The sequence below is a fragment of the Palaemon carinicauda genome, chromosome 32, assembly GCF_036898095.1.
Source record: "Palaemon carinicauda isolate YSFRI2023 chromosome 32, ASM3689809v2, whole genome shotgun sequence".
NCBI lineage: Eukaryota > Metazoa > Arthropoda > Malacostraca > Decapoda > Palaemonidae > Palaemon > Palaemon carinicauda.
Genome location: NC_090756.1, coordinates 24,797,875 through 24,823,685, shown reverse-complemented (window position 1 = coordinate 24,823,685; position 25,811 = coordinate 24,797,875). Strand labels below are relative to the sequence as shown.

At 37.4% G+C, this 25,811-nt stretch overlaps 1 protein-coding gene across 3 annotated transcripts in view; it reads right to left on the bottom strand.

The window, feature by feature from the left end:
• The window catches only part of LOC137625347 (monocarboxylate transporter 10-like), a 192,200-nt gene extending 168,965 nt beyond the window's left edge, over window positions 1-23,235 (bottom strand). For all 3 annotated transcript variants that reach the window (XM_068356194.1, XM_068356192.1, XM_068356193.1), the window contains exons 1-2: window positions 23,150-23,235; window positions 18,785-19,565 (exon numbers count right to left, since the gene is read on the bottom strand). In XM_068356194.1, coding sequence (XP_068212295.1) covers window positions 18,785-19,187 — 403 coding nt within the window. In that variant the 5' untranslated portion in view covers window positions 19,188-19,565; window positions 23,150-23,235. The remainder of the gene's footprint in view (window positions 1-18,784; window positions 19,566-23,149) is intronic.
• Window positions 23,236-25,811: the final 2,576 nt, after the last annotated feature.

The following is a 25,811-nucleotide window of genomic DNA, read 5'->3' as shown; positions in this document are numbered from 1 at the left end:
GCTCAAGGTCTATAGTTTCTTTGTAGTGTCTGCAACTTCACCATCCTTGTAAGCTAACGATGGGAGGGGTTAATAGATCTACCTACTGAGTCTTCATCAGCCATTGCCTGGCCCACCCTGGTCCTAGCTTGGGTAGAGAGGGGGAGCTTAGGTGCTAATCTCATAAACATACAGTCAGTCTCTAGGGCATTGTCCTGCTTGATAGGGCAATGTCACTGTCCCTAGCCTCTGCCACTCATGAGAGGCCTTTAAACCTTCAATCTCTTACCTTTTGATCATCTCATATATAAAATTTTCCAGAGGTTTTATTCCCACTGTGACCAGGTTATGGAATGATCTTCCTAATCACGCAGTTGAATCGTTCTAAATCTACTCTTCAAAATTGGTATAAATACTTTTTCATTGAGTCAAAATTAATTTTTATTGGTTTTATCTTAAATATTTATTCATTATGAGTTATCCATCGTTAGCTTTCGCTTAAGTTCTTATAATAATAATAATAATAATAATAATAATAATAATAATAATAATAATAACAGTCCTTGTGTTTTCTAGTATTCCTACTTATTTGAATATATTAAAAGCTTGAATAATAATAATAACAATAATAATAATAAAAAATCTTAATAATAATAATAATAATTAATAATAATAATAATAATAATAACAGCAGCAATAAATACCAATAATAATAACAAAATAAATAATAATAATAATAATAATAATAATAATAATAATAATAACAACAACAGTAATAAACAATAATAACAATAAAAACAAAAATCACTACAACAATAATAAAACTAACACGTAAAATCCCAATATAAAAAACACCAAGCACATGACACCGACAAACCACGGGACCACATCCATCAGCTGACTCATCACAAATTACTAAGACAATTTTCTCCAAACTGCCACCAGGGGGCAATCATCTCCATATGGATTTCGAGGAAGAGATGACAGATGAACGTATTAATGTCACGTTACTTTCAAATTCTTATTACGTAACTCGTGAGGTTCTAGTATTCAACTCTAGGTGTGTAGAGTTTTCAAGTACAGCTCATGAGCATAAACGTCAAGCCCATCTATAAATGCTGCGGCAGTTATGAGTTGTGGAGGTACGTTCATTTCTTTTAGCGAGGCATATTTGCACCTACTCGCAGCGGTGCCCTTTTAGCTCGGAAAAAGTGTCTTGATCGCTGATTTTTTTGGACAAGATAATACTAACCAATCAGCGATCAGGAAACTTTTCCGAGCTAAAAGGGCACCGTTGCAAGTCAGTGCAAATATGCCTGGCTAAAAGAAATGGACTACAGTGGGCCATCTATTCAATACTTAACCACAACAATAAAAATAAAACTAAAACTATGTTTAACTAAAGGGGCACTCAGTAGAGCGCAGACCTCCGCCGCGGCAGCTTATTTCTCGACCTTGACCTTTGACCTTAACAGGTTTTAATTAGCGTGGATTTTCATACTCTCAAATACGAACCATACATTAAAATAAAACTAAAACTATGTTTAACTATAGGTGGAGCTCAGTAGAGCGCAGACCTCCACCGCGGCAGCTTATTTCTCGACCTTGACTTTGACCTTGACAGGTTTTAACTGGCGTGGATTTTTCATACACTCAAATACGAACTAATTTTGAAGTCTGTGACAACAATGTCCAAACCTATGGCTGATTACGTGAATTGGACATTTTGCTTGACCTTTGACCTTGACCCTCCAAAATTTGATCCTTTTCAGCTTTTGACATAACAGTTAATCCCTGCAAGCTTCATTACTCTACGACTGAAATTGTAGCCAGGAAGCTGTTCACAAACAAACAAAAACACAAACAAGGGGTAAAACATAACCTCCTTCCAACTGCGTTGGCGGAAGTCGTAAAAATGAGAGAGAGAGAGAGAGAGAGAGAGAGAGAGAGAGAGAGAGAGAAAATGATTGGGTATTAGTGTAGCAAATTCATCTCAAACTGATTCTTTAGAAATAATAATACTAAAAATCAGAGAGAGAGAGAGAGAGAGAGAGAGAGAGAAACTGAATATTAGTATATATATATATACATACATATATATATATATATATATATATATGATAAATTTTTGCACATTTGGACGAGTTTTTCATATTCAAATAAGCCATAGATTTTTTATACATTAATGTCTGGATTCTCTTAACGACCATCGGGAATAGAGCCCCAGTTGAAATCACACAAAGACAAGAGCTTGTGACCGGCCGGGAATCGAACCCTGGTCCAGCAAACTTGTAGAGACAGTTAACTACCACTTGGCCACGAAGAATTCCTGGCCGGTCACAAGCTCTTGGCTTTGTGTGATTTCGCCTGGGGCTCTGATCCCGAGGTCGTTAAGAGAATCCCGACATTAATGTATCAAAAATATAAGGCGTATTTGATATATATATATATATATATATATATATATATATATATATATATATATATATATATATATATATATATATTCCAAAATCCTACTATTGACAAAAACGGATAGTAATGAAATAGCGAAAACAAGTTCATGTCAAGAATCAAACACAATTTAATACCGTCTACTGTTGAAACATAAACACACTTGATGTAATGCGCGCTCTCTCTCTCTCTCTCTCTCTCTCTCTCTCTCTCTCAAACATAGACTACAACAATCTATTCACGCTTAGCATGTATCAGCCCAGTAGCAACGGATACAAACTGGAATTGAAAAGATACAATACCGCTCAATGTGGTAATTTCTTTACATGGAAAATATCAAATACATTGAACAGATTCCCAGCGGATGTAGTAAACAGTAACACTTAGGTAAACGAGTTCAAGAATAAGTTAGACAAGATCATAAAAACACTCTTAAATGTTTAAACTAATTCGTTCTATTCGAGAGTAAATAGAGTCTCTCTCTCTCTCTCTCTCCCTCCCTGGAACCAACTTTCGGCGGATGTAGTGAACAGTAACACGGTAAAAGAATTTAAGAATAAGTTAGACAAGATCATACTCTCTAAACGTTTAAACTAATTCGCTCTACCCAAGAGTAAATTGAGTCTCCGCGGATGGACTAAAAATCCTCTCTCTCTCTCTCTCTCTCTCTCTCTCTCTCTCTCTCTCTCTCTCTCTCTCGTTAAGCCTTATGATCATGGACCAGCACGATTCATTTTGTATCTACCAGTCCGACGTGAATCGTCTTACAATAACAAAATTACAAGAAGCGACTCTTTTTCGAGAGCCTCTTCTACCACTTCTCACAGAGTCCGAAAGAAGGGGCAACCTTATCCAAGGCTTAAAACGCATAATTAAAAGAATGGGGATGAATAAACCTGCCTCTGAATCAGATAAATCGTAAACCAAGATAGGATTAGTTTTTTTTATATATATATTTTAAAATGAATCGAAATTTCTTGTTATGAGTGAAGTTGCGACCCTGGTCTCACGTCTGGTGTTTGTGTGCTTAGCATGATTATATAACAAGATTAAAGAATGACTACAGAACTTAATATATATGTACTATACACACACACACACACACACATATATATATATATATATATATGTGTGTGTGTGTATGTACGTATGTTTATTAAAAAAGCCACATATTATATTATCCCAAGGTCGTTAACAGAATCCAGACTTTAATGTATTAATATATATGGCTTATTTCAAATACGAAAAACACGTTTAAATGTGCAAAATTTATCATATATATATATATATATATATATATATATAGAGAGAGAGAGAGAGAGAGAGAGAGAGAGAGAGAGAGAGAGAGAGAGAGAGAGAGAGAGAGACGTGTGTCCAAAGTCAGGACAGCTAAAACGTAAAGACCATGAAATATGTATTATAGCCCCAAAAGAAAAATGACTAACTCCAACAAAGTCTTCACATTTTTATGTGTGTACTCATGTATAAGTGTGTATGTATGTGTTTGTGTATGAACAAGCATATATACACATACAAACAACCCTTATTTACAAAATAACAACACAATAAAACACAATAAAACTCACATCAAAAGGAATAGTTCCCACGAAAACACCTGTTTGAAAAACTCCCAAATTAACCAATCAAAACCGAAATCACTGAAGGCAGGTGTACCTTTGCAAGTCATGACGAAGTAATGAGGTTAATAACACCCACTCCTTGGCCCTTAATCGTCCCATACATGCGATGGATTAACTGGTAATTTAACTGTTAATGAATCGTCACGCGAATGTTATCAAAGTTTAATGGTCGTGAGAGATAGGATTTGATTTTGAGGACGTACCCCCGAGAGAGATTTTTTGGTGGGTGATTTCTGTGCGGATTTTCTGGAAACAAAAAAAATTGTGGACTTCTTGGGGAGCATGAAAATCCTATGCAGTTTATTTTTGGTGCAAAATTGTTTTTTTTTTTTTTTTTGCGAGCAAAACTGCGCTGTTTTTTAGGCAAGCAAAAGTGTGGTTTTTCTGCCGCGCGAAGCCGTGCAGTTTTTTTTGGCGAACAAAACAGCGCAGCTTTTTTGACACACAAAGCCGTGTGGTTTTTAGCCGCGCAAAGCCGTGCATTTATTTTTATGTACAAAGCCGTGCGGTTTTTTTGCCACGCAAAGCCTTCCAGATCTTACTGCGCAGAGCCGTGCGTTTTTTCGCTGTGCAAAGCCGCGCGTTTTTTTTTTTTTTTTATTAGAACAATTCATAATTTTTTCTTCTTTTGGTGTGGAAAATCCTACGCAGTTTTTCAGTGTAAAAACCCATGTATTTGCGATTTTTCGGCCGTAAAAGCAAGCTCAGGTCTGGGTGGAACTACGCTTCCTTTACTTCTCCTACTGTTACCTACAGCTCAGTGTTTCATCTTTTCTTATACCACTATTATATAGCAATGTACAAAAAATCCTCTATTTTCATTAATAAACATTCCCTAGAAAACAAATGAATAATCACTTCCACATAAATAATCATCTCCAGAGAAACAATAAAGAAAACGTTAACCAGAAAAACGTAACAACTACGAAATAAAACGTTCAAACGTTCCATAGAAATAATAAAACGTTCCATAGAAAGACTCTCCTCAGACCCAGGTCCTTGAACTTCAGATGCGCAAGACACCGGAAGGTGCCACTTTAGACGCGAGTCTTCTTGGAAACTCCTTGAAATAACCACAGGGTATTCATGATGGTAATTCGCGTGTTGAGACGAGAGAGAGAGAGAGAGAGAGAGAGAGAGAGAGAGAGAGAGAGAGAGAGAGAATATTGTAATTTAAATCTAACTTAGTTTATAATTCAAATTATCATCTTAATTGCAAAAAATTATTCGTTGCTATGCACACAGCCTCGTTAGTATGAGTTCCCTAAACTAATTAATATCAACTAACTCTGATTAGCAGTCTAGACTTGCCATCTAGAAAGCTAATATATCAATGTTGCTAAGATATATTCATTAAAATTAAAATAAATTTTAAATAATTTTATTATAAAATGAAAATTATACGTTATTATTTTTTAAAATCGATTTTTATTTATACACGATACATACAGTAGTATTACTGTATGAGATTACTAAACTAATAACTATTACTCTACGGATGGTAACCCCTCCAAATACTGCCCACACCAAACTGCGCTCATCTTCAATACGTCAATATATAAATATACATACATATGTATATATATCTAAGTGTACATTCAAGTATTCATACATACTTCAAAAACGCCAAACCAAAATAGAAAAAAAAGTCAACAAGAAAGTAAACAACTCCTGCATGGGACCTCTCTGTTATTACGCTATTATAAGCTGAAATGGACAGCAAATACAATATACTTATCTTTGAAAACTCAGTAAACAGCGTAATGAAAGCACTCTTAGCTATGTCGTTACAGCAATGAAGAGTTGTTAATATTATTATTATTACAATTACTATTACGAGATAAGCTACAGCCCTAGTTGGAAAAGCAGGATGCTATAAGCCCAGGGGCTCCAACAGGGAAAGATATTATTATTATTATTATTACTAGATAAGCTACAACCCTAGTTGGAAAAGCAGGATGCTATAAGCCAAAGGGCTAAAACAGGTGAAATAATTATTATTATTATCATCATTAGCTAAGCTACAACCCTAGTTGGAAAAGCAGGATGCTATAAGCCAAAGGGCTAAAACAGGTGAAATAATTATTATTATTATTATTATTATCATCATTAGCTAAGCTACAACCCTAGTTGGAAAAGCAGGATGCTATAAGCCAAAGGGCTAAAACAGGTGAAATAATTATTATTATTATTATTATCATCATTAGCTAAGCTACAACCCTAGTTGGAAAAGCAGGAGGCTATAAGCAAAAGGGCTCCAACAGGGAAAAGTACCCCAGTGAGAAAAGGAAATAAACTACAACAGAAGTAATGAACAATTAAAATAACATATTTGCAGAACAGTAACCACATTAAAATAAATCTTTCATAAATAAACTATAAAGAGAGAGAGAGAGAGAGAGAGAGAGAGAGAGAGAGAGAGAGAGAGAGAGAGAGAGAGAGAGAGAGAGAGAGAGAGAGAGAGAAATTCCCCACAGCATCCCATATTGATTTCCAGCGACCTCCAAATGGAAATAAATAAAGATGGACAAAGAGATTTATATAATAATAATAATAATAATAATAATAATAATAATAATATGCAATACGATAATTGTAAAATTACTAACATATTGTGCCCTCCCTTATATATATATACATACACACACGTGTATATATATATATATATATATATATATATATATATATATATATATATATATATATATATATATATATATATGTGTGTGTGTGTGTGTATGTATCATATATTCCACATATAATCTTGTTTAATTATTCACAGAAAATTAGTATTACAAGACCATAACATATATCTTACAAAGCAATAAATCATTATTATTACTATAATTATAATTTTTCTATCACCAACAATACCATTTAAAAATTCCTAAATCTACAACAAAGCTTTTTATCAATCCCATATCTATACTCTGTAAAGACCCTATCCTTCACTTTCCTTTTATCTATCCTTTCCATTTTATCCTTCTTTCTATAATGCGCAAATTCTCCCTACCATATGGCACTGAATAGAGGCCTGACCTCGGAACCAACTTTCGTGTTTATCCTAAACTTTATCTCTCTTCTTCCATTTCAATAATAATAATCCTCCACTCTTAAACTTATTCATCTGGAATATAAGACATGATGCATGATGTTAGAACTTTCATTTGCTCTCTCTCTCTCTCTCTCTCTCTCTCTCTCTCTCTCCTTATTCATCTGGACCACAAGACATGATTCATGGTGTCAGAACTTTCATGATCTCACTCTCTCTCTCTCTCTCTCTCTCTCTCTCTCTCTCTCTCTCTCTCTCTCTCTCTCTCCCCAGCATCCCTGACCGCAGGATAGCGATAGCCCTGAAGGATAGGATGACCGCTAGCCAGAATCCTAGCCACAGCAGCCACAAGGACATGGATAGATGGGAGACGTCCCAGAAGGCGAAATATTAGATGGACCATTGAATATTGGGAGGCTGTTGCTACGAGAAGGAAAGTGTTGTTGTTGTTGTTGTTGTTGCTGTTGTTATTACTACACAACCCACAACCGTATTTGGAAAAGTAGGATGCTATACGCTCAAGGACTCCAACAAGGAAACATAGTCCAGTGAGGAAATAAGGTACCAGATGAATAGGGTGTCTGAGTGTACCCTCAAGCAAGAGAACTCGCAATGAATAGTAATGGTATTGATGGGAGTTGTTGGGATAGGAATGAAAGTAATAAGGATATAGTTAATAGTTATGATAGTAATTTTTGTATGAGTATTATTGGCTTTTAATAACAACATGGTAGAGAGAGAGAGAGAGAGAGAGAGAGAGAGAGAGAGAGAGAGAGGAGAGAGAGAGAGAGAGAGAGAGAGAGAGCACCCTATTGCAACTGGAAAACCCTGTAGTTACCCTATGAAGTAAAAGTTAAAGAGGTTGGACAGCAAATTGGAAGAAATGAAGCAGAAATGGAAGCAAAATAGAAGGATATAAAGTAGGTGCATATGAGGCAGGAGAAACACTACAAAGACCTTTAAATGACTACAGTACACCGCCTGAGATGCACTGACTGCAGAGGGGGAGAGAGAGAGAGAGAGAGAGAGAGAGAGAGAGAGAGAGAGAGAGAGAGAGAGAGAGAGAAGGTCTTTTAAAGAGGAACAACAGATTTCAGACTTGGGAACAAAATTCGTTAAGCGAAGTGTCCTGATCTGAACATAACCTTGGCCTGTGATATCTTCATTTAAATACCTCTATGTATTGGAAAAAAAATAAAGTATTTATTCAATGTATACTTTAAGACTTGCCCACGAATACAAATACATACACACACTCTCTCACACACACACACACACACACACACATATATATATATATTTATATATATATATATATATATATATATATATATATATATATATATATATATATATATATATATATATTAGTAATACTTGCTACAACCCTACTTGGAAGAGCAGGATGCTATAAGCCCAACGCCTCCAACGTGGAAAATATTCCAGTGAGGAAAGGAAACAAGATAAAATAAAATATTTCAAGAACAGTAACATCAAAATAAATATCTCCTATATAAACTATAAAAACTTTAACAAAGAAAGAGGAATTGAAATAAGATAGAATAGTGTGCCCGAGTGTACCCTCAAGCAAGAAAACTCTAACCCAATACAGTTGAAGACCATGGTACAGAGGCTATGGCACTACCAAAGACTAGAGAACAATGGTTTGATTTTGGAGTGTCCTCCTAAAAGAGGTGCTTACCATAGCTGAAGAGTCATTTCTACCCTTAACAAGAGGAAAGTACCCGCTGAATAAATACAGTGCAGTAACCCCATTGGGTGAAGGAGAATTGTCGGGTAGTCTCAATATTGTCAGGTGTATGAGGACAGAGAAGAGTATGTAAATAATAGGCCAGACTATTCGGTGTGTGTATGTGTGGGCAAAGGGAAAATGAACCGTAGCCAGAGAGAAGGATCCGATGTAGTACTGTATGGCCATTCAAAGGACTCCATATGTGTAAATAAAGCGTACATAAACACCAACATACGCTGGGCTGGTTTTTAACTTGATGCTAAACATACCAACAGAATTTTGAATATTCTTCATATGTTTCTGTACGTTAAAGAAAAAGCTAAAATCCGCATAGCTACCAATTCGAAAGTTCTCACAAACAATAAACAAAACTAAGAAAACAAAAAACTAACACCAAAATCTGAAGGGACCTAATTCTAAGTACAACATTTTCACCAAAATTTCACAACAATCCATCACTGTCTTTCCAAACAACGAGGTAAAACAAGACAAGAAATAGAAACATAAAATCAAGGAATAACCTGTCTCTCTCACCACTGGCCTTCAATACAAACAGCCTCTCTCACCACTGACCTTCCGTACAAACAGCCTCTCTCACCACTGACCTTCAATACAAACAGCCTCTCTCACCACAGGCCTTCAGTACAAACAGCCTCTCTCACCACTGACCTTCAGTACAAACAGCCTCTCTCACCACTGACCTTCAGTACAAACAGCCTCTCTCACCACAGGCCTTCAGTACAAACAGCCTCTCTCACCACTGACCTTCAGTACAAACAGCCTCTCTCACCACTGACCTTCAGTACAAACAGCCTCTCTCACCACAGGCCTTCAGTACAAACAGCCTCTCTCACCACTGACCTTCAGTACAAACAGCCTCTCTCACCACAAGCCTTCAGTACAAACAGCCTCTCTCACCACAGGCCTTCAGTACAAACAGCCTCTCTCACCCACAGGCCTTCAGTACAAACAGCCTCTCTCACCACTGACCTTCAGTAAAAACAGCCTCTCTCACCACTGACCTTCAGTACAAACAGCCTCTCTCACCACAGGCCTTCAGTACAAACAGCCTCTCTCACCACAGGCCTTCAGTACAAACAGCCTCTCTCACCACAGGCCTTCAGTACAAACAGCCTCTCTCACCACTGACCTTCAGTAAAAACAGCCTCTCTCACCACTGACCTTCAGTACAAACAGCCTCTCTCACCACAGGCCTTCAGTACAAACAGCCTCTCTCACCACTGGCCTTCAGTACAAACAGCCTCTCTCACCACTGGCCTTCGGTACAAACAGCCTCTCTCACCACAGGCCTTCGGTACAAACAGCCTCTCTCACCACTGACCTTCGGTACAAACAGCCTCTCTCACCACTGGCCTTCGGTACAAACAGCCTCTCTCACCACTGACCTTCGGTACAAACAGCCTCTCTCACCACTGGCCTTCGGTACAAACAGCCTCTCTCACCACTGGCCTTCGGTACAAACTGCCTCTCTCACCACTGACCTTCGGTACAAACAGCCTCTCTCACCACAGGCCTTCAGTACAAACAGCCTCTCTCACCACTGGCCTTCAGTACAAACAGCCTCTCTCACCACTGGCCTTCAGTACAAACAGCCTCTCTCACCACTGGCCTTCAGTACAAACAGCCTCTCTCACCACTGGCCTTCAGTACAAACAGCCTCTCTCACCACTGGCCTTCAGTACAAACAGCCTCTCTCACCACAGGCCTTCAGTACAAACAGCCTCTCTCACCACTGACCTTCAGTACAAACAGCCTCTCTCACCACTGACCTTCAGTACAAACAGCCTCTCTCACCACTGGCCTTCAGTACAAACAGCCTCTCTCACCACAGGCCTTCAGTACAAACAGCCTCTCTCACCACTGGCCTTCAGTACAAACAGCCTCTCTCACCACTGACCTTCAGTACAAACAGCCTCTCTCACCACAGGCCTTCAGTACAAACAGCCTCTCTCACCACTGACCTTCAGTACAAACAGCCTCTCTCACCACTGACCTTCAGTACAAACAGCCTCTCTCACCACAGGCCTTCAGTACAAACAGCCTCTCTCACCACTGACCTTCAGTACAAACAGCCTCTCTCACCACAGGCCTTCAGTACAAACAGCCTCTCTCACCACTGACCTTCAGTACAAACAGCCTCTCTCACCACAGGCCTTCAGTACAAACAGCCTCTCTCACCACTGACCTTCAGTACAAACAGCCTCTCTCACCACTGGCCTTCAGTACAAACAGCCTCTCTCACCACAGGCCTTCAGTACAAACAGCCTCTCTCACCACTGACCTTCAGTACAAACAGCCTCTCTCACCACTGGCCTTCAGTACAAACAGCCTCTCTCACCACAGGCCTTCAGTACAAACAGCCTCTCTCACCACTGACCTTCAGTACAAACAGCCTCTCTCACCACTGGCCTTCAGTACAAACAGCCTCTCTCACCACAGGCCTTCAGTACAAACAGCCTCTCTCACCACTGACCTTCAGTACAAACAGCCTCTCTCACCACTGGCCTTCAGTACAAACAGCCTCTCTCACCACAGGCCTTCAGTACAAACAGCCTCTCTCACCACTGACCTTCAGTACAAACAGCCTCTCTCACCACTGACCTTCAGTACAAACAGCCTCTCTCACCACAGGCCTTCAGTACAAACAGCCTCTCTCACCACTGACCTTCAGTACAAACAGCCTCTCTCACCACTGGCCTTCAGTACAAACAGCCTCTCTCACCACTGACCTTCAGTACAAACAGCCTCTCTCACCACTGGCCTTCAGTACAAACAGCCTCTCTCACCACTGACCTTCAGTACAAACAGCCTCTCTCACCACTGACCTTCAGTACAAACAGCCTCTCTCACCACTGGCCTTCAGTACAAACAGCCTCTCTCACCACTGACCTTCAGTACAAACAGCCTCTCTCACCACAGGCCTTCAGTACAAACAGCCTCTCTCACCACTGACCTTCAGTACAAACAGCCTCTCTCACCACTGGCCTTCAGTACAAACAGCCTCTCTCACCACAGGCCTTCAGTACAAACAGCCTCTCTCACCACTGACCTTCAGTACAAACAGCCTCTCTCACCACTGACCTTCAGTACAAACAGCCTCTCTCACCACAGGCCTTCAGTACAAACAGCCTCTCTCACCACTGACCTTCAGTACAAACAGCCTCTCTCACCACTGGCCTTCAGTACAAACAGCCTCTCTCACCACAGGCCTTCAGTACAAACAGCCTCTCTCACCACTGACCTTCAGTACAAACAGCCTCTCTCACCACAGGCCTTCAGTACAAACAGCCTCTCTCACCACTGACCTTCAGTACAAACAGCCTCTCTCACCACAGGCCTTCAGTACAAACAGCCTCTCTCACCACTGACCTTCAGTACAAACAGCCTCTCTCACCACAGGCCTTCAGTACAAACAGCCTCTCTCACCACTGACCTTCAGTACAAACAGCCTCTCTCACCACAGGCCTTCAGTACAAACAGCCTCTCTCACCACTGACCTTCAGTACAAACAGCCTCTCTCACCACTGACCTTCAGTACAAACAGCCTCTCTCACCACAGGCCTTCAGTACAAACAGCCTCTCTCACCACTGACCTTCAGTACAAACAGCCTCTCTCACCACAGGCCTTCAGTACAAACAGCCTCTCTCACCACTGACCTTCAGTACAAACAGCCTCTCTCACCACAGGCCTTCAGTACAAACAGCCTCTCTCACCACTGACCTTCAGTACAAACAGCCTCTCTCACCACTGGCCTTCAGTACAAACATCCTCTCTCACCACTGGCCTTCAGTACAAACAGCCTCTCTCACCACTGACCTTCAGTACAAACAACCTCTCTCACCACTGGCTTTCAGTAAATACAGTTCTCCACACTCTCTTAGATTACTGTTAATTCTACTGGTATGACTAAACTATTATTTGATTTACAACATACTGCATAGCCATAGCTGCAACCAACACAGCCGACTAACTACCAGGAACAGAATCTACTTCCTAGGTTAACACGAGTAAAGATGGTTCTGTAACCTGTCCTGTTCAGAACATGATACGATAGATTTCTGGATTTATAAATTAGGGCCATATGATCCACCGCTGGGGCTGGGGAGACCTTTTACCATGGTGCATTGGGGGGGGGGGGGGAATCCTGGTGTTGCACTATGAACTGAAAGTTGAAGAGGTTGGACAGCCAGAGTGAAGAAGGGAAATTTGAAATGGATCTCAGGATGCTATGTAGCCTCGTGAAGCTTTGAAAAGTTAACCCTTTTACCACCAGGCTATTTGGAACTTTACAACCCTTAACCCCCAGGTGTTTTTTTTTTCCATGCACATTTTGCAATATATTATTTCAAATTGCTCTAACAGCCTTAGTTTTTGTCATAGAGAGGTCAGATTGGTTTCACTCTTTTGGAAAATGCCTGAAGTTTCTCATAAAGTTATCAAAAATATGCAAAAAAAGGTAAATAAGTTTTTTTTTTTTTTTTGCAAGGACTTACCGGTACGTCCATTGGGGGTGAAAGGGTTAAAAAAGCTGGACAGCTAAGACAGAGGAGAGAACCAAAAAAATTTATGAAAAAGTAATGTTTTAAATTGGCTTTAGGGTTGTGGTGGCCTATTGGAAACGTCCCTGCTTAGCGATCTCCTGGACTGGGGTTCGAGTCCCGACCGAGCTCGATAGTTTCATATGGCTAAGATTGGAGGGTTTGGAGGAGCCTATACGGTTACCTGCTAAGTCATCAGCAGCCATTGCCTCGCCCTCTCTGGTCCTAGCTTGGGTGTTGAGGGGGCTATGATACGATCAGTCTCAAGAACACTGTCATTCATGATCAGCCTTTAAACCTTTACTGACTACAGTTAGCCATATGACACATACTTTAGACAGTACCTCACTCAAGATATGGTCAGTCTCTAGGGCATTGTCTCACTGTCCTTTGTCTCTGCCACTCATGATCGGCCTTTAAACCTTTACTGTCTACAGTTAGCCATATGAGACATGTTTCAGACAGTACCTCGCTCAATTATTTAATTAACTACTTCTCTTGTAGTTTATTAATTTCCTTAATTCCTTTCCTCACTGGGTTATTTTCCCTGTTGAAGCCCTTGGGCTATTAACATCCTGCTTTTCCAACTAGGGTTGTAGAATAGCTAGTACTACTACTACTACTACTAATAATAATAATAATAACAACAACAATAAGACAAGTAGACAGCGTGCCTTAACATCATCATAACAAGGGTGATGTTGATGTTATCTTCATATACAATCAGCGTCGATGACCTTATCAGGATGCCAGAAAACCTCAAAATCAATCAGTCAATCATCAAATGAAACATCAACCCCCCCCCGCCCCCTCTCCCAAGAACATGAGGGAAATTAATCCGATTATAAGAGCCAGGTCTTAAGGTATCAAGGTCTCTCCTTTCATGATAGAATTGTGTAGCAGGCTTTTTTTTAGGTCAATGTTATCGCGATGATGAAAGATGAATGTCAAAGCTATGCAAGTTTGGGTGGTACGAACGTTTCTTGAATTAATAATTATAATTCTTTCGTATTTATGTTTTCCATCGGCAGAATATAAATATTATTCATTGTATCTAAAGATTATTAATATACGCATTTTCTTTATTATTGGAAATTAACAGTATAGGAGTCCATTAAAAGGATGATATTTTACAAAAGAAAGTGTTGGAACCCCTTTCAAAGTATATATATATATATATATATATATATATATATATATATATATATATATATATATATATATATATACATATATATGTGTGTGTGCCTTAACGTGGTGAAAGGTTCGCGTATCGCCATGATCAGCAAAGCTGTATTAGTTAGGGTCCCCCATACTAGGTTGGTTTGCTGCGAACGATCAAAAGTCTCCCACTATCACCAATCTACAGTGTCCATCACGTTGAAAACTGGCCAAACCCCAGGTATGAATTGACATTTGCAGGGGCTTTGTCCTGCAGTGGACATTATTATTTTTGGGCTCAGGCCATGTCGTCCTGATGGAAGTTCCTATAGGGTAGCTTCCTTGGGTAGCTACCCTATAGGAGCTTCCTTGGGTAGCTACCCTATAGGAGCTTCCTTGGGTAGCTACCCTATAGGAACTTCCATCAGGACAACATGGCTATCTCACCCAAAAATAGATTTTTCGCTTCGCTCAAAATCCGTTTTGTACACTTTAAGCAAATGCTGAAATCTCTTATGAATTACCTGAAACTTATATAACATTAGGAAATCACTGGCCAAACATCAACTCAAGTGATTGAAAGAAATAAAACTACGAACTTCATAAAGCTCAAAATGTATATGCATCTCATACTAAAATAACTATAACGTACAATTGCAAGTTTTATCACATTTTATCCTTATCTTGACTAGCTGTCCAAAGAAGCAGAGTAAACACTTATTATCTTTGACTGATAATTCGTCTTCGGTCAGATGGAAGAGATAATTATTGGTGTTTGGCCATGAAGGTGAAAATGAGTGTATATTTATTTATTTTTTATTCTGATTATCAAGTGGTTATAAGATTATGGTTGTGAAATCTAACACAGTTGGGGGTTGTTTTCAAAGCTGTTTATAATAAATAAACACACACACACATATATATATATATATATATATATATATATATATATATATATATATACGAGTATGCGTACGTATATTGAAATTATTTTTCCATATTTAGAATGTTTAAATAGTTTTAAATACATATACTATATATATATATATATATATATATATATATATATATATATATATATACACATACAGTATGGTGTGTATGTATACACATATATATATATGTGTATATATATATATATATATATATATATATATATATATATATATATATAAACTTTTCGTAAAATGCTCCGGACCAATATAAACATAATATAAAATAAAAATTTATCCACAGAGAGAGAGAGAGAGAGAGAGAGAGAGAGAGAGAGAGAGAGAGAGAGAGAGAGATAAACCAGTATACCCAAACCTGACTAAACTACGCATCTTCGCTTTCAACTTTGATTTCACTGCCCGAGTCAAGTAGGTTGGTCATACATCGCCTACCCGTCCACAGCCTATTCAACTTTAATCAATGCGTATCTTCGCCTGCCAAGTGGATAGAATAACGGCAGATGTTTCAATCTCTATATAGGTCTGAAGTTGACTCACACAGCTGTATGGTTCAGTACGGACTCTTGGAGACAAAGTGGAGACTGGAGATTCGTGTCTATGGGCGTACGTGTGCCTGCATATTAATATCCTGTTACGTAAAATCTTCATGTCAGATATTCTGCTTATGGATTTGGATTTACAATGAGTTATGTACACATTTTTAAGGCCCTTCCTACTGGTATTCATCCGGCTACTTCCATACATACTGCGACTGTGACTGGCTGCTAGTCCCACCTCCATTCTCATCACATGTACACACCATCTCCATTTGTTTTCACATTTTTAAGGCCCTTCATACTGGTATTCATCCTGCTACTTCTATACATACTGTGGCTGGCGGCTAGTCCCATCTCCATTCCCACCACATGTACACACCATCTCAATTTGTTTTCTACATCTGTTTTGATTTTACGGCCCTTTTTACTGGTATTCATCCAGCATCTTCCATATATACTGCGACCGTGACTGGCGGCTAGTCCCACATCCATTCTCATCACATGTACACACCATCTCAATTTGTTCTGTATATCTGTTTTGATTTTAAGGTCCTTCCTACTGGTATTCATCCTGCTACTTCTATACAAACTGTGACTGTGACTGGCGGCTAGTCCCACCTCCATTCCCACCACATGTACACACCATCTCAATTTGTTTTCTACATCTGTTTTGATTTTAAGGCCCTTTTTACTGGTATTCATCCTGCTACTTCCATACATACTGCGACTGGCGGCTAGTCCCACCTCCATTCTCATCACATGTACACACCATCTCCATTTTTTTTCTACATCTGTTTTAATTTTAAGGTCCTTCCTACTGGTATTTATCCAGCTACTTCCATATATACTGCGACTATGACTGGCTGCTAGTCCTACCTCTATTCTCACCATATGTACATACCATCTTAATTTGTTATCTACATCTCCGCCTCCGTCCACTCCCGTCTATTTATGGTCTTTCTATGCGTCTATACACACAAAATTTCGTAGCTCGTCGATCAACTGTCTTTATTTCCTTCCTCTACTTCTTTTACAATCTCTAGGGACCCATTCTGTTATTCTTAATGTCCACCTATTTTCTATCATTCTCATTATTAGCCCTGTATGTGTCCATTTTTTTTTCTTACTTGTTAGAATATCCTCTACTTTAGCTTGCTCTTGTACCCAGGTTTTCTTTTTCTGTCTCTTAGTGTTAATACCATTATTATTCTTTCCACTGGTCTTTGAATTGTAATTAGCTTATGTTTTAAGGCTTTATTAAGACTCCAAATTTTTATGCATAAGTTAAATACATTTCCTTGTAGAGAAAGGGACATTTTACATTTCATAGTCTCATTTTATTTATCAAAATATCTCCACCCCATGATTATTCTTCTTTTAATTTCGGTCTCAGGTCCTTGGGATCACTTACTATCTAACCATATGTATGTATATTCATTAAGTCTCTAGAGGTTCGTCCATAACCCTTATTTGTTGTCTCTGCATTTTCATTGAACATTATCATAGTTTTACTCATATTCATTTTCAGTTCTACATTTCTGCTCTCTTATTCCAATCTATCATCTTTTGCTATTCCTCCCATGATTTACTAAACAGAATTAGGTCTTCTGCAAATGTATAAATACATACACTATACAGAATATATATATATATATATATATATATATATATATATATATATAATATTTACTGGAAGTTTGGCCATTTTCTTTCCCCATCATCCCAAGTCTTACTGCCATTTTCCATCCAGTACTCATGGTAACCATTTCACGATGCAATACGCCAACTAGGTAACTGAAATGTTCGAACCACATCCAAGGCTCATCCTTCCACCTCAATGGCTCTCCTCCTCCCTTTCTTTAATGTTAGCTAAAGCCGAGTCCCCAATCCTGACTATCTCCAGTGATACTATCCGCGATACTATCCACGGTATTATATTCAGCTACGTGTGCTGCTTCTTGTAGCCTGAACGTAGCTGGCTATTCTCTCGTCTTAAGTTCCTTATTTGTTTCTTTAAAGATTACCAACCTTTCTACTATCTCTTACTTATTATTCCAGTTTTTTACCATCTGAAAGACATCATTCCCTAACTCTGCTGTTAACGTATAACCGTCTAAAATCCACAGATCTTAAAGACCTCCAATTTGGCACTCCTTAGCAGCTGCTATCTAGAAATATTAAGTGTGTTATTGAAATGGGGTCTGCTTTTGTTATCACTCTTGACCATGCGTTATGATACAATACTGGTACCATCTCTCTTTACCAAATGCTCACTTCTACAAAGTTCACCTTTTCGAAAACAAACCCTACAACTGCTCAAGATAATTATGAACTGATATCAACAATAATTAAATATTTTTCACATAAAGATACTCAAACTTTACAACATAAACTTGAAATCTGAGTGGATAAAGATACTCAAACTTTACTACATAAACAAGAAATCTGAGTAGATAAAGATACAGTACAAAACTTTACTACATAAACAAGAAATCTGAGTACATAAAGATACAGTACTCAACTTTACTACATAAACAAGAAATCTGAGTACATAAAGATACAGTACTCAACTTTACGACATAAACAAGAAATCTGAGTACATAAAGATACAGTACTCAACTTTACTACATAAACAAGAAATCTAGATAAAAATACTCAAGTGTTAAGCAAAGACTAAACTCTTTGACTGTACTTACATGCTTTAAAGGCTGCATTTTCAACTCCATCCTCCTTCAGTTTCTCCACCAGTTTTTCGAAGAGAAGGCCACTAGAATTGATGGTACCGAATATGATACCGTTGCATGTAAAAGAGGCTACCATCACAAGCCACGCACGACAACCGCCGTCAGGAGGCACGAATGCGAGCACGTGGGCAGGAACGTCGTAATTCTGCATCGCCACCTTCTCGGCTAAGGTGGGTTCCTCCGGTTCCATCATCTGGATGTGGCCGTTCTCTACGGCAGAGGCTTCGGCATTAGGGCTAGGTTCCGTGTACTCGGGTGGCGCGTATTCGGGCGGAGGAGTACTCTTTGAAGGGGTCACGATGGCGTGCGCGCCCTCCTCAACCAGAGGCTGTTCAGTCTCCCCTGTTACCACCATTGTTTATTCTCACTAAGTCCAATGTCCCATAAACAATACAATAACTGTTACATTAAACCATTATTCACTGGAATTTAATGGCACTAATAATTATTGTACTCTATCTTGTTTATATATCAGTCTAACACTTAACAGATGTATAACAGTACACTGTATTGTGTAAAAACAATATTTGAAGGCCACTAAATTATTTCATCTTTAAAAACATGTACGCTTTGGATCAGTAGTCAACATACAGAACAGAAATGATTTCCTCTTAGTAACTAAACACCAAGACGCATAAAAGTCAGTATGTTGGTTCACTTTCCCTGTGTATGAATACACAACAAATCAAGTTTCCCTTTCCAATAAGGGAAAATCAGCAACTTGCCACATCAGCTGGGAAAAAAAGGGAAACTAGTCAGCATTTCATTATAAAAAAAAGGACATCAGAACATTGCTAAAATAAAATAGTACGTAGCTCCCCAAGATCTACCTTCTCCTCTTGTTACTCCAAGTAGCTATTCAAATTTTTAACCTTAACTGTGCTTAAATTTCCTTCAGGTGAGTCAGACTATGAGAAAGACATTTCTTATCAAAATAAATTCATAAATAATATCACATCTAAGCAGGAATACTCTACTACTGCGCATCAACTTATAATTATCTAAAATACTACACTAAACAGTACAGCATACCTGGTACATAAAAAATCAATAGTTTTGATAATACCTAAACTTTTTTTCACCCCTATCCACGACAATAAGTCTTTACAAGTTGAAGATGAAGACAATTAACTCTAAAAACAATTCAGTATTTAGCCAAACATTAGTTGAGATTTTGAAAACATACCACTAACCAGTACTAAGTAACTCCTGAGTTCCATTAAGGTCTAACCGCTAAATAGACTTGACACTGTAATGTACTCTAAAAGTTAGCCAATGTTCTTTGTTTCTTGATCTTTACAAAGAGTACTGTATAGTTAACGATGAAATAACCAGAATGTAGTTTTGTGCTATTATGCAGAATTCAGGATCCAGTTAAGAAAAGATTACGTTACTTTAGTTCATCTATGCATAAATTTACAGGCAAATTAATTCAAAGTGAAACTTAATAACATCAACCTTTCAAGTTAATCTTACATTATAAATTTCTGCAATGCTGGTAACTTACAAATAGACTACGAAGAAAGCTTAAGAACCTGTAAGCAGTGAAAGACTTAGCCATTTAACTTCTACTAATACAATTCAATTCTTTAATGGCTGATGTTGTTTGTTACTTAGGAAATATAAAAAGTCTCTGAAACACACCTGAGCTGCCAGTTTAAAACCAAGACATCCCTACAGTAACTTCATACATATAAACCAAGATACCCTATCTTTAATAAAAATCCAAAGCATCATCCTCATGAATAAACTCACATACTTTGCTATTCCAAAATTTGCCATACTCAAAATAGTACTTTTCAGGTAACCACTCCTACCTATCAAATGATCTGCACCAGTACATTTCTATAAAGTATACACAAAAACCAGATCAATCCATTCCAATAAATCACACCTCCCTATTCCTCGAACATTTGCAAAATTAATGTGTCTGAAACTTGGAAATTAAGGACTTATGGTTTTAAAAGAGCATTCCTATTATCATATCAAATATCACATATCCTATGCTCGTAAATCTTGCTAAAATAAAGTAATACCTGCACTGTGCTCTGATGAGCATAACATTAAATTTCCATTCTACCTTTTACCCCCAGGCTATTTGGAAATTTCCAACCCTTAACCCTCATGGGGTTATTTTTTTCCAGGCACATTTTGCAGTACAGTATATTTTTTTAAAATTGCTCTAACAGCCTTAATTTTTGACATAGAGAGGTCAGGTTTGTCTCATTCTCTTGGAAAATGCCTGAAGTTTCTCAAAAAATTATCAAAAATATGCAAAAAAAATTTTAAATAGCATTTTTTTGCAAGGACGTACCGGTACGTCCATGGGGGTAAAGGGATGAGTTTTGTGAAACGTACCAGTACGTCCATTGGGGGTAAAGGGATGAGTTTTGTGAAACGTACCAGTACGTCCATTGGGGGTAAAAGGGTTAAAAAACAGATTCAGCTCACCATCACCCTCTATAGTGTTATAGTTAGAATCTCTTCCTGCAGCTATAAGATACAGATAAGGAAATTCCATTCTAAAACTAAAATATTCCTCAGTGTTATTTTTCTAATGGCCGATCCAGAAAAATCATATCAGCTGAGAAAACAAGGTGAATGAAATAGGCTGCTCTGTTGAACCATCACACAAAATTCGACCTATCTAAATAATGATTTCACAGCACTAACAACCTTTATTAATTTTTTTCACACTGTTTAACCTCATTCATCTTTCCCTATATTTTTGCAAATCAAGCAACATATATGAATGATGATAAAAATGATTGCCTTTCATATTTACCAGGTAAATTTTTAACAGTACCGTAAACACCATTGTACTAAACTCACTACAGTACTACCTGAGAATATATTTTTGACACTAAATACATTATATAATTGCAAGGAAATTATACCATAATAGAAAAGGAAACTACCAACAAGCAAATATCATATACCTTCCATAACTCTGAAATTACTTAAATTTGGTCACAAATGATAAAAGGGCAGTGATGGTAAAATCAAATGCTAAGACCTATGTTAGGTTACTTCTGGCCTTTCTCTTCAATCTGCAAGACGTGACATTTGGAATCCTAAATCTATCTGTCACGGAAGACATATTATGACAGGAAACGTTACCAAATAATAATAAATAACTTTATTTAATCACTCGGAAGTAAACATGAGCATAAATAATTGAAGGCTTTCTTTTATCAAATATTTTCGTAATTCTCGTATTCACACACAACTTGTTCAGGGGTATCCTAAATATAGAAACGTAGATAGAAATCATTTTTTTTTTCAATTTCCAACAAAAAAATCAAAATAAAGGAAAACCAAAATAACACACATATGCTGCCTTTTATGAATTGATCAGTTTACATGTAATTCATGCCCAAAACTTTATCATATAAATAACCAATTACATCACACTTTTTCAATTTTTTTCTATTTAATCAAGCAAAACCGAGAGATTTTAAAGGATGATGAAATTGTTTATCTGCAATCTTTGGTCAAAATATATATAGCGATGATCATCCTACATCATAAGCACTTAGAGAATCATTTATTGATAAAATTGTATTTTTGAAAATAAAGAAAATAAAATATAAAAAAAAATCAGCCTAGCTATAGGAAAAGCATGCTGTAAACGGCAATTCTCATATTTAGTACAGAAATCAATGAATCAAGCTTTACCACATAAAACGCCAAAATCTACAAAAACATTTGAATTCTTTATACTTATTCTCAGCTCAACTTGAAAGCTGAGAATTAGCCATTAGCCTGGCTTAGATTTACGTCCCTGAGCAGATAATATAGAATTAGCTCGTAAATTAAGCAAAAACAATATCTTAGGCTATCTAAAATATGAATTAAATAAACTTAACATTCGTTAACAATAAACTAAGCAAATATTTAAGGGGCTATATTCAATTCTTAAATGGAGAGAATCCAAACCGGGAGTTTCTGACCCGTAGGTTTTATCGGTGGCGCTTTAGAACGTCACATGCGGTCCAGTTAGCCAGTTAAGCATAATTCGCTAGGACTTTAAACGAATAATGGTGGTTATTGAAGTGTAAAAATAACTATATATGCAAATACTGGCTCAAATAAGCTAGAAATCCTCTACGGACAGAACCATACGCCGTAGTATTCACCAGAAGGTGATTGCAATATGTAATGCATGACTAAAGTGGAATTGCAGATTCACGCAGACATATTTCAGCCTCGTTACGAGTCAAATGGCGTCAAGGCAACGATCTAATGTTTATATACGTAATTTCAGAGTGAAATTAACCATCCTGTGACTGACAGGTAATAAAAAAAAATCCTTACCAAGAGTCGTGAGAGCGACAAGACAACGCAAGCGCACGACCAACACTCACAACTTCTGTCTGAAAACTGTAAACAAATCGGGTTTCGGTGTCGTCTGCTCTCTCTCTCTCTCCCATGATATAAGAGAAAGATAGATAGGCATCAAAGGGAAGCCATCTTGGAAAGAGACACAGGTTACAGTCTTTGTGCAAGGCAGAATTGATGTATAATGAATAGCAATAAAGAATGGTATATATTTATTTAAAAAAACATACAATAACCAGCTTAGAAATAGATCTTTTAAGACAGAATAACCTATGTAGTCTGTACAATGATTTTCCACTATCTTGAGATGAGTTCTCTTGCTTGAAGGTACACTCAAGCACGTTATTCTATCTTATTTAATCTTCCTCTTGTTTTTAATTGTGTTACGTAGGCTTGATAGAAGGGTCGTGATGTCTGGTGGTTTATCAAGAGGTGGTCTTTTCCCTATCAGTTTCTCTAGTATTCTCAAAACCATTGTTACTATCCTCCCTTCGGTTGAGGTGGCTATCCAGGAACGTACTCACAAGGCCGTCTTTGTCTGTATGAATTGTGAGTCCCTTTGTAAATTTCATGTGTATATTGTTTTTGTTATTATTATTATTATTATTATTATTATTATTATTATTATTATTATTATTATTATTATTATTATTATTATTATTATTATTATTAAGGTTGTTTTCAAATATGATGAGATATTTATTGTCTTTAATGCTTCTTCTCTCTGGAGATATTGAGCAGACTCAAGTAAAGCACTCATATGAGCTCCTTATTCCAATATGTAATAAACCAATAATTTTGAAACCAAAATGCCAGTCCTAGGGCATGGGGGAATGGCAGACTGGGTATCCAGCTTATTATATAGTGAGTCCTGCTATGAATGTAGATGTCATGAGATTCAGGTCATAAAAGTTTGTATCAGACATGATAACTTTTAGATGCTTATGTCTTTGGTCGTCTCCTTGCCATTATGGCTAAGATACAAGATGATAGAAATGCCTGTTTTGTGCTGGTTTCTGGTTTCAATGTTCCCCATAGTTCCGCACACGTCGTTTTTTTTCTTTTGGAACATTTTAATATGTAAGATATAAAAAGAACAAGGAAGTATTCTTCTCAGACTGCGTAAATATCATTATTGTATTAAAAATAGGATGCAAGAAAGAAAACCTTCCTAAGCTAGAGCGTTTAAATAAAATGTTGCCTGAATTTGACTAATTCATCAGGAGCAGCTCATAATTCAGAGGATCTCTCTCACCTTATGCATTTTAGCGGGAAAGATCTGTTGACTCATTGGCTGATTCGTCCTCTGCTGTGATTGGTGGGTGTATGTGACGTCACGCATTAGCATTTCATGAATGAATTCGGCTGGGTATGGTAACCACCTAGGGGCTAGACGCACCGTCAAAAAGCCCCTGTCTGGAGAGAAGCTCCGGGCAATCTAAAGAAGAAAGAAGAAGACTGGGTATGGGTGAAATACCTATACGTATCAGATGAATTGGGACTTTAAACATTTTAATTTTTATAAAAATATACTTAGAAAACTTATTGATTCCTTAAAAAATAAAATAATTGATTTTCTTGAAGGGTATAGATTGAATAAATATATAATTAAAAGAATTAACCTACTATGCTTCTGGTTACGATGTAAGATGTGTGTGCGTGTGTGGGTGAAGCTGTAGTAAACAAGGGAACTACCAATCATATTTGAGGAAGATACAGCCAATCAAAACACTGGAATTGACCCCAAAGAGAAAGTTCCTGCGAATTATGAGTTGCTGTTCGATAAACCTGCCCAAAATTCCTTACAATCACATTTAAACGCTCTAGCTATGTGGGGACAACAGAGCTGAGAATTTTTCGCTTTCAACTTTCAAGAAACATTAGCGATATATTTTGTTCAAAATACATAGAACAGTCTCTTATAAGATGTGTTGATAACATATTTCATCAGAGGGATAAAGTCTGATTATCGAATAATTTTCGTTAAGAAAAATACGTCATTGTGACGTCATAAGGAGTAGGATGAATTTTACAGCTTGCAAAAATGACTGAATAATTTCTGTTTGTTGGTTTGAGTGAGGTGTGGCTTAAATTAGATATTCGAATAGATACTATTAATATATTGAGCTTAGATAGTGAAGGAAATACATAATTTTAGCTCGTATTTTGTTACATTCCAAATATAATGTAATTGAAAAGATAGAATTCCCAAATAATCATATTATGAAATATCTTGTTCTAAAGTCATAAAGAGTAGGGGTACATACAATATCAACAGTACATATTTCACGTAAATGATGACTTAAACTTTGCAAATTTTATTAAATGAAACTCAAAACAATCATTTAGAAATAAAATGGATCTTAAATAACATTGTTATGTGAATAAAAAAGAAATGGGATGAAAAAAAACTTTATCCAGAGCGTGTCAACAAAATGTCTCGGGTAAATTGAACTAGTTCTCCAACAGCAGTTCATAAATTAGAGGAACCTTCCAATTCTATGCGTTCCCTTAGCGGGAAATATCTGGTCTCTCATTGGTTGATTCTTCCTCAACTCTCATTGGTGGTTGTATGTGACGTCAGGCTTTTAACTGGGTAGGAGTAAAATGCTTATACTTATTTCAAATAAATTAGGTC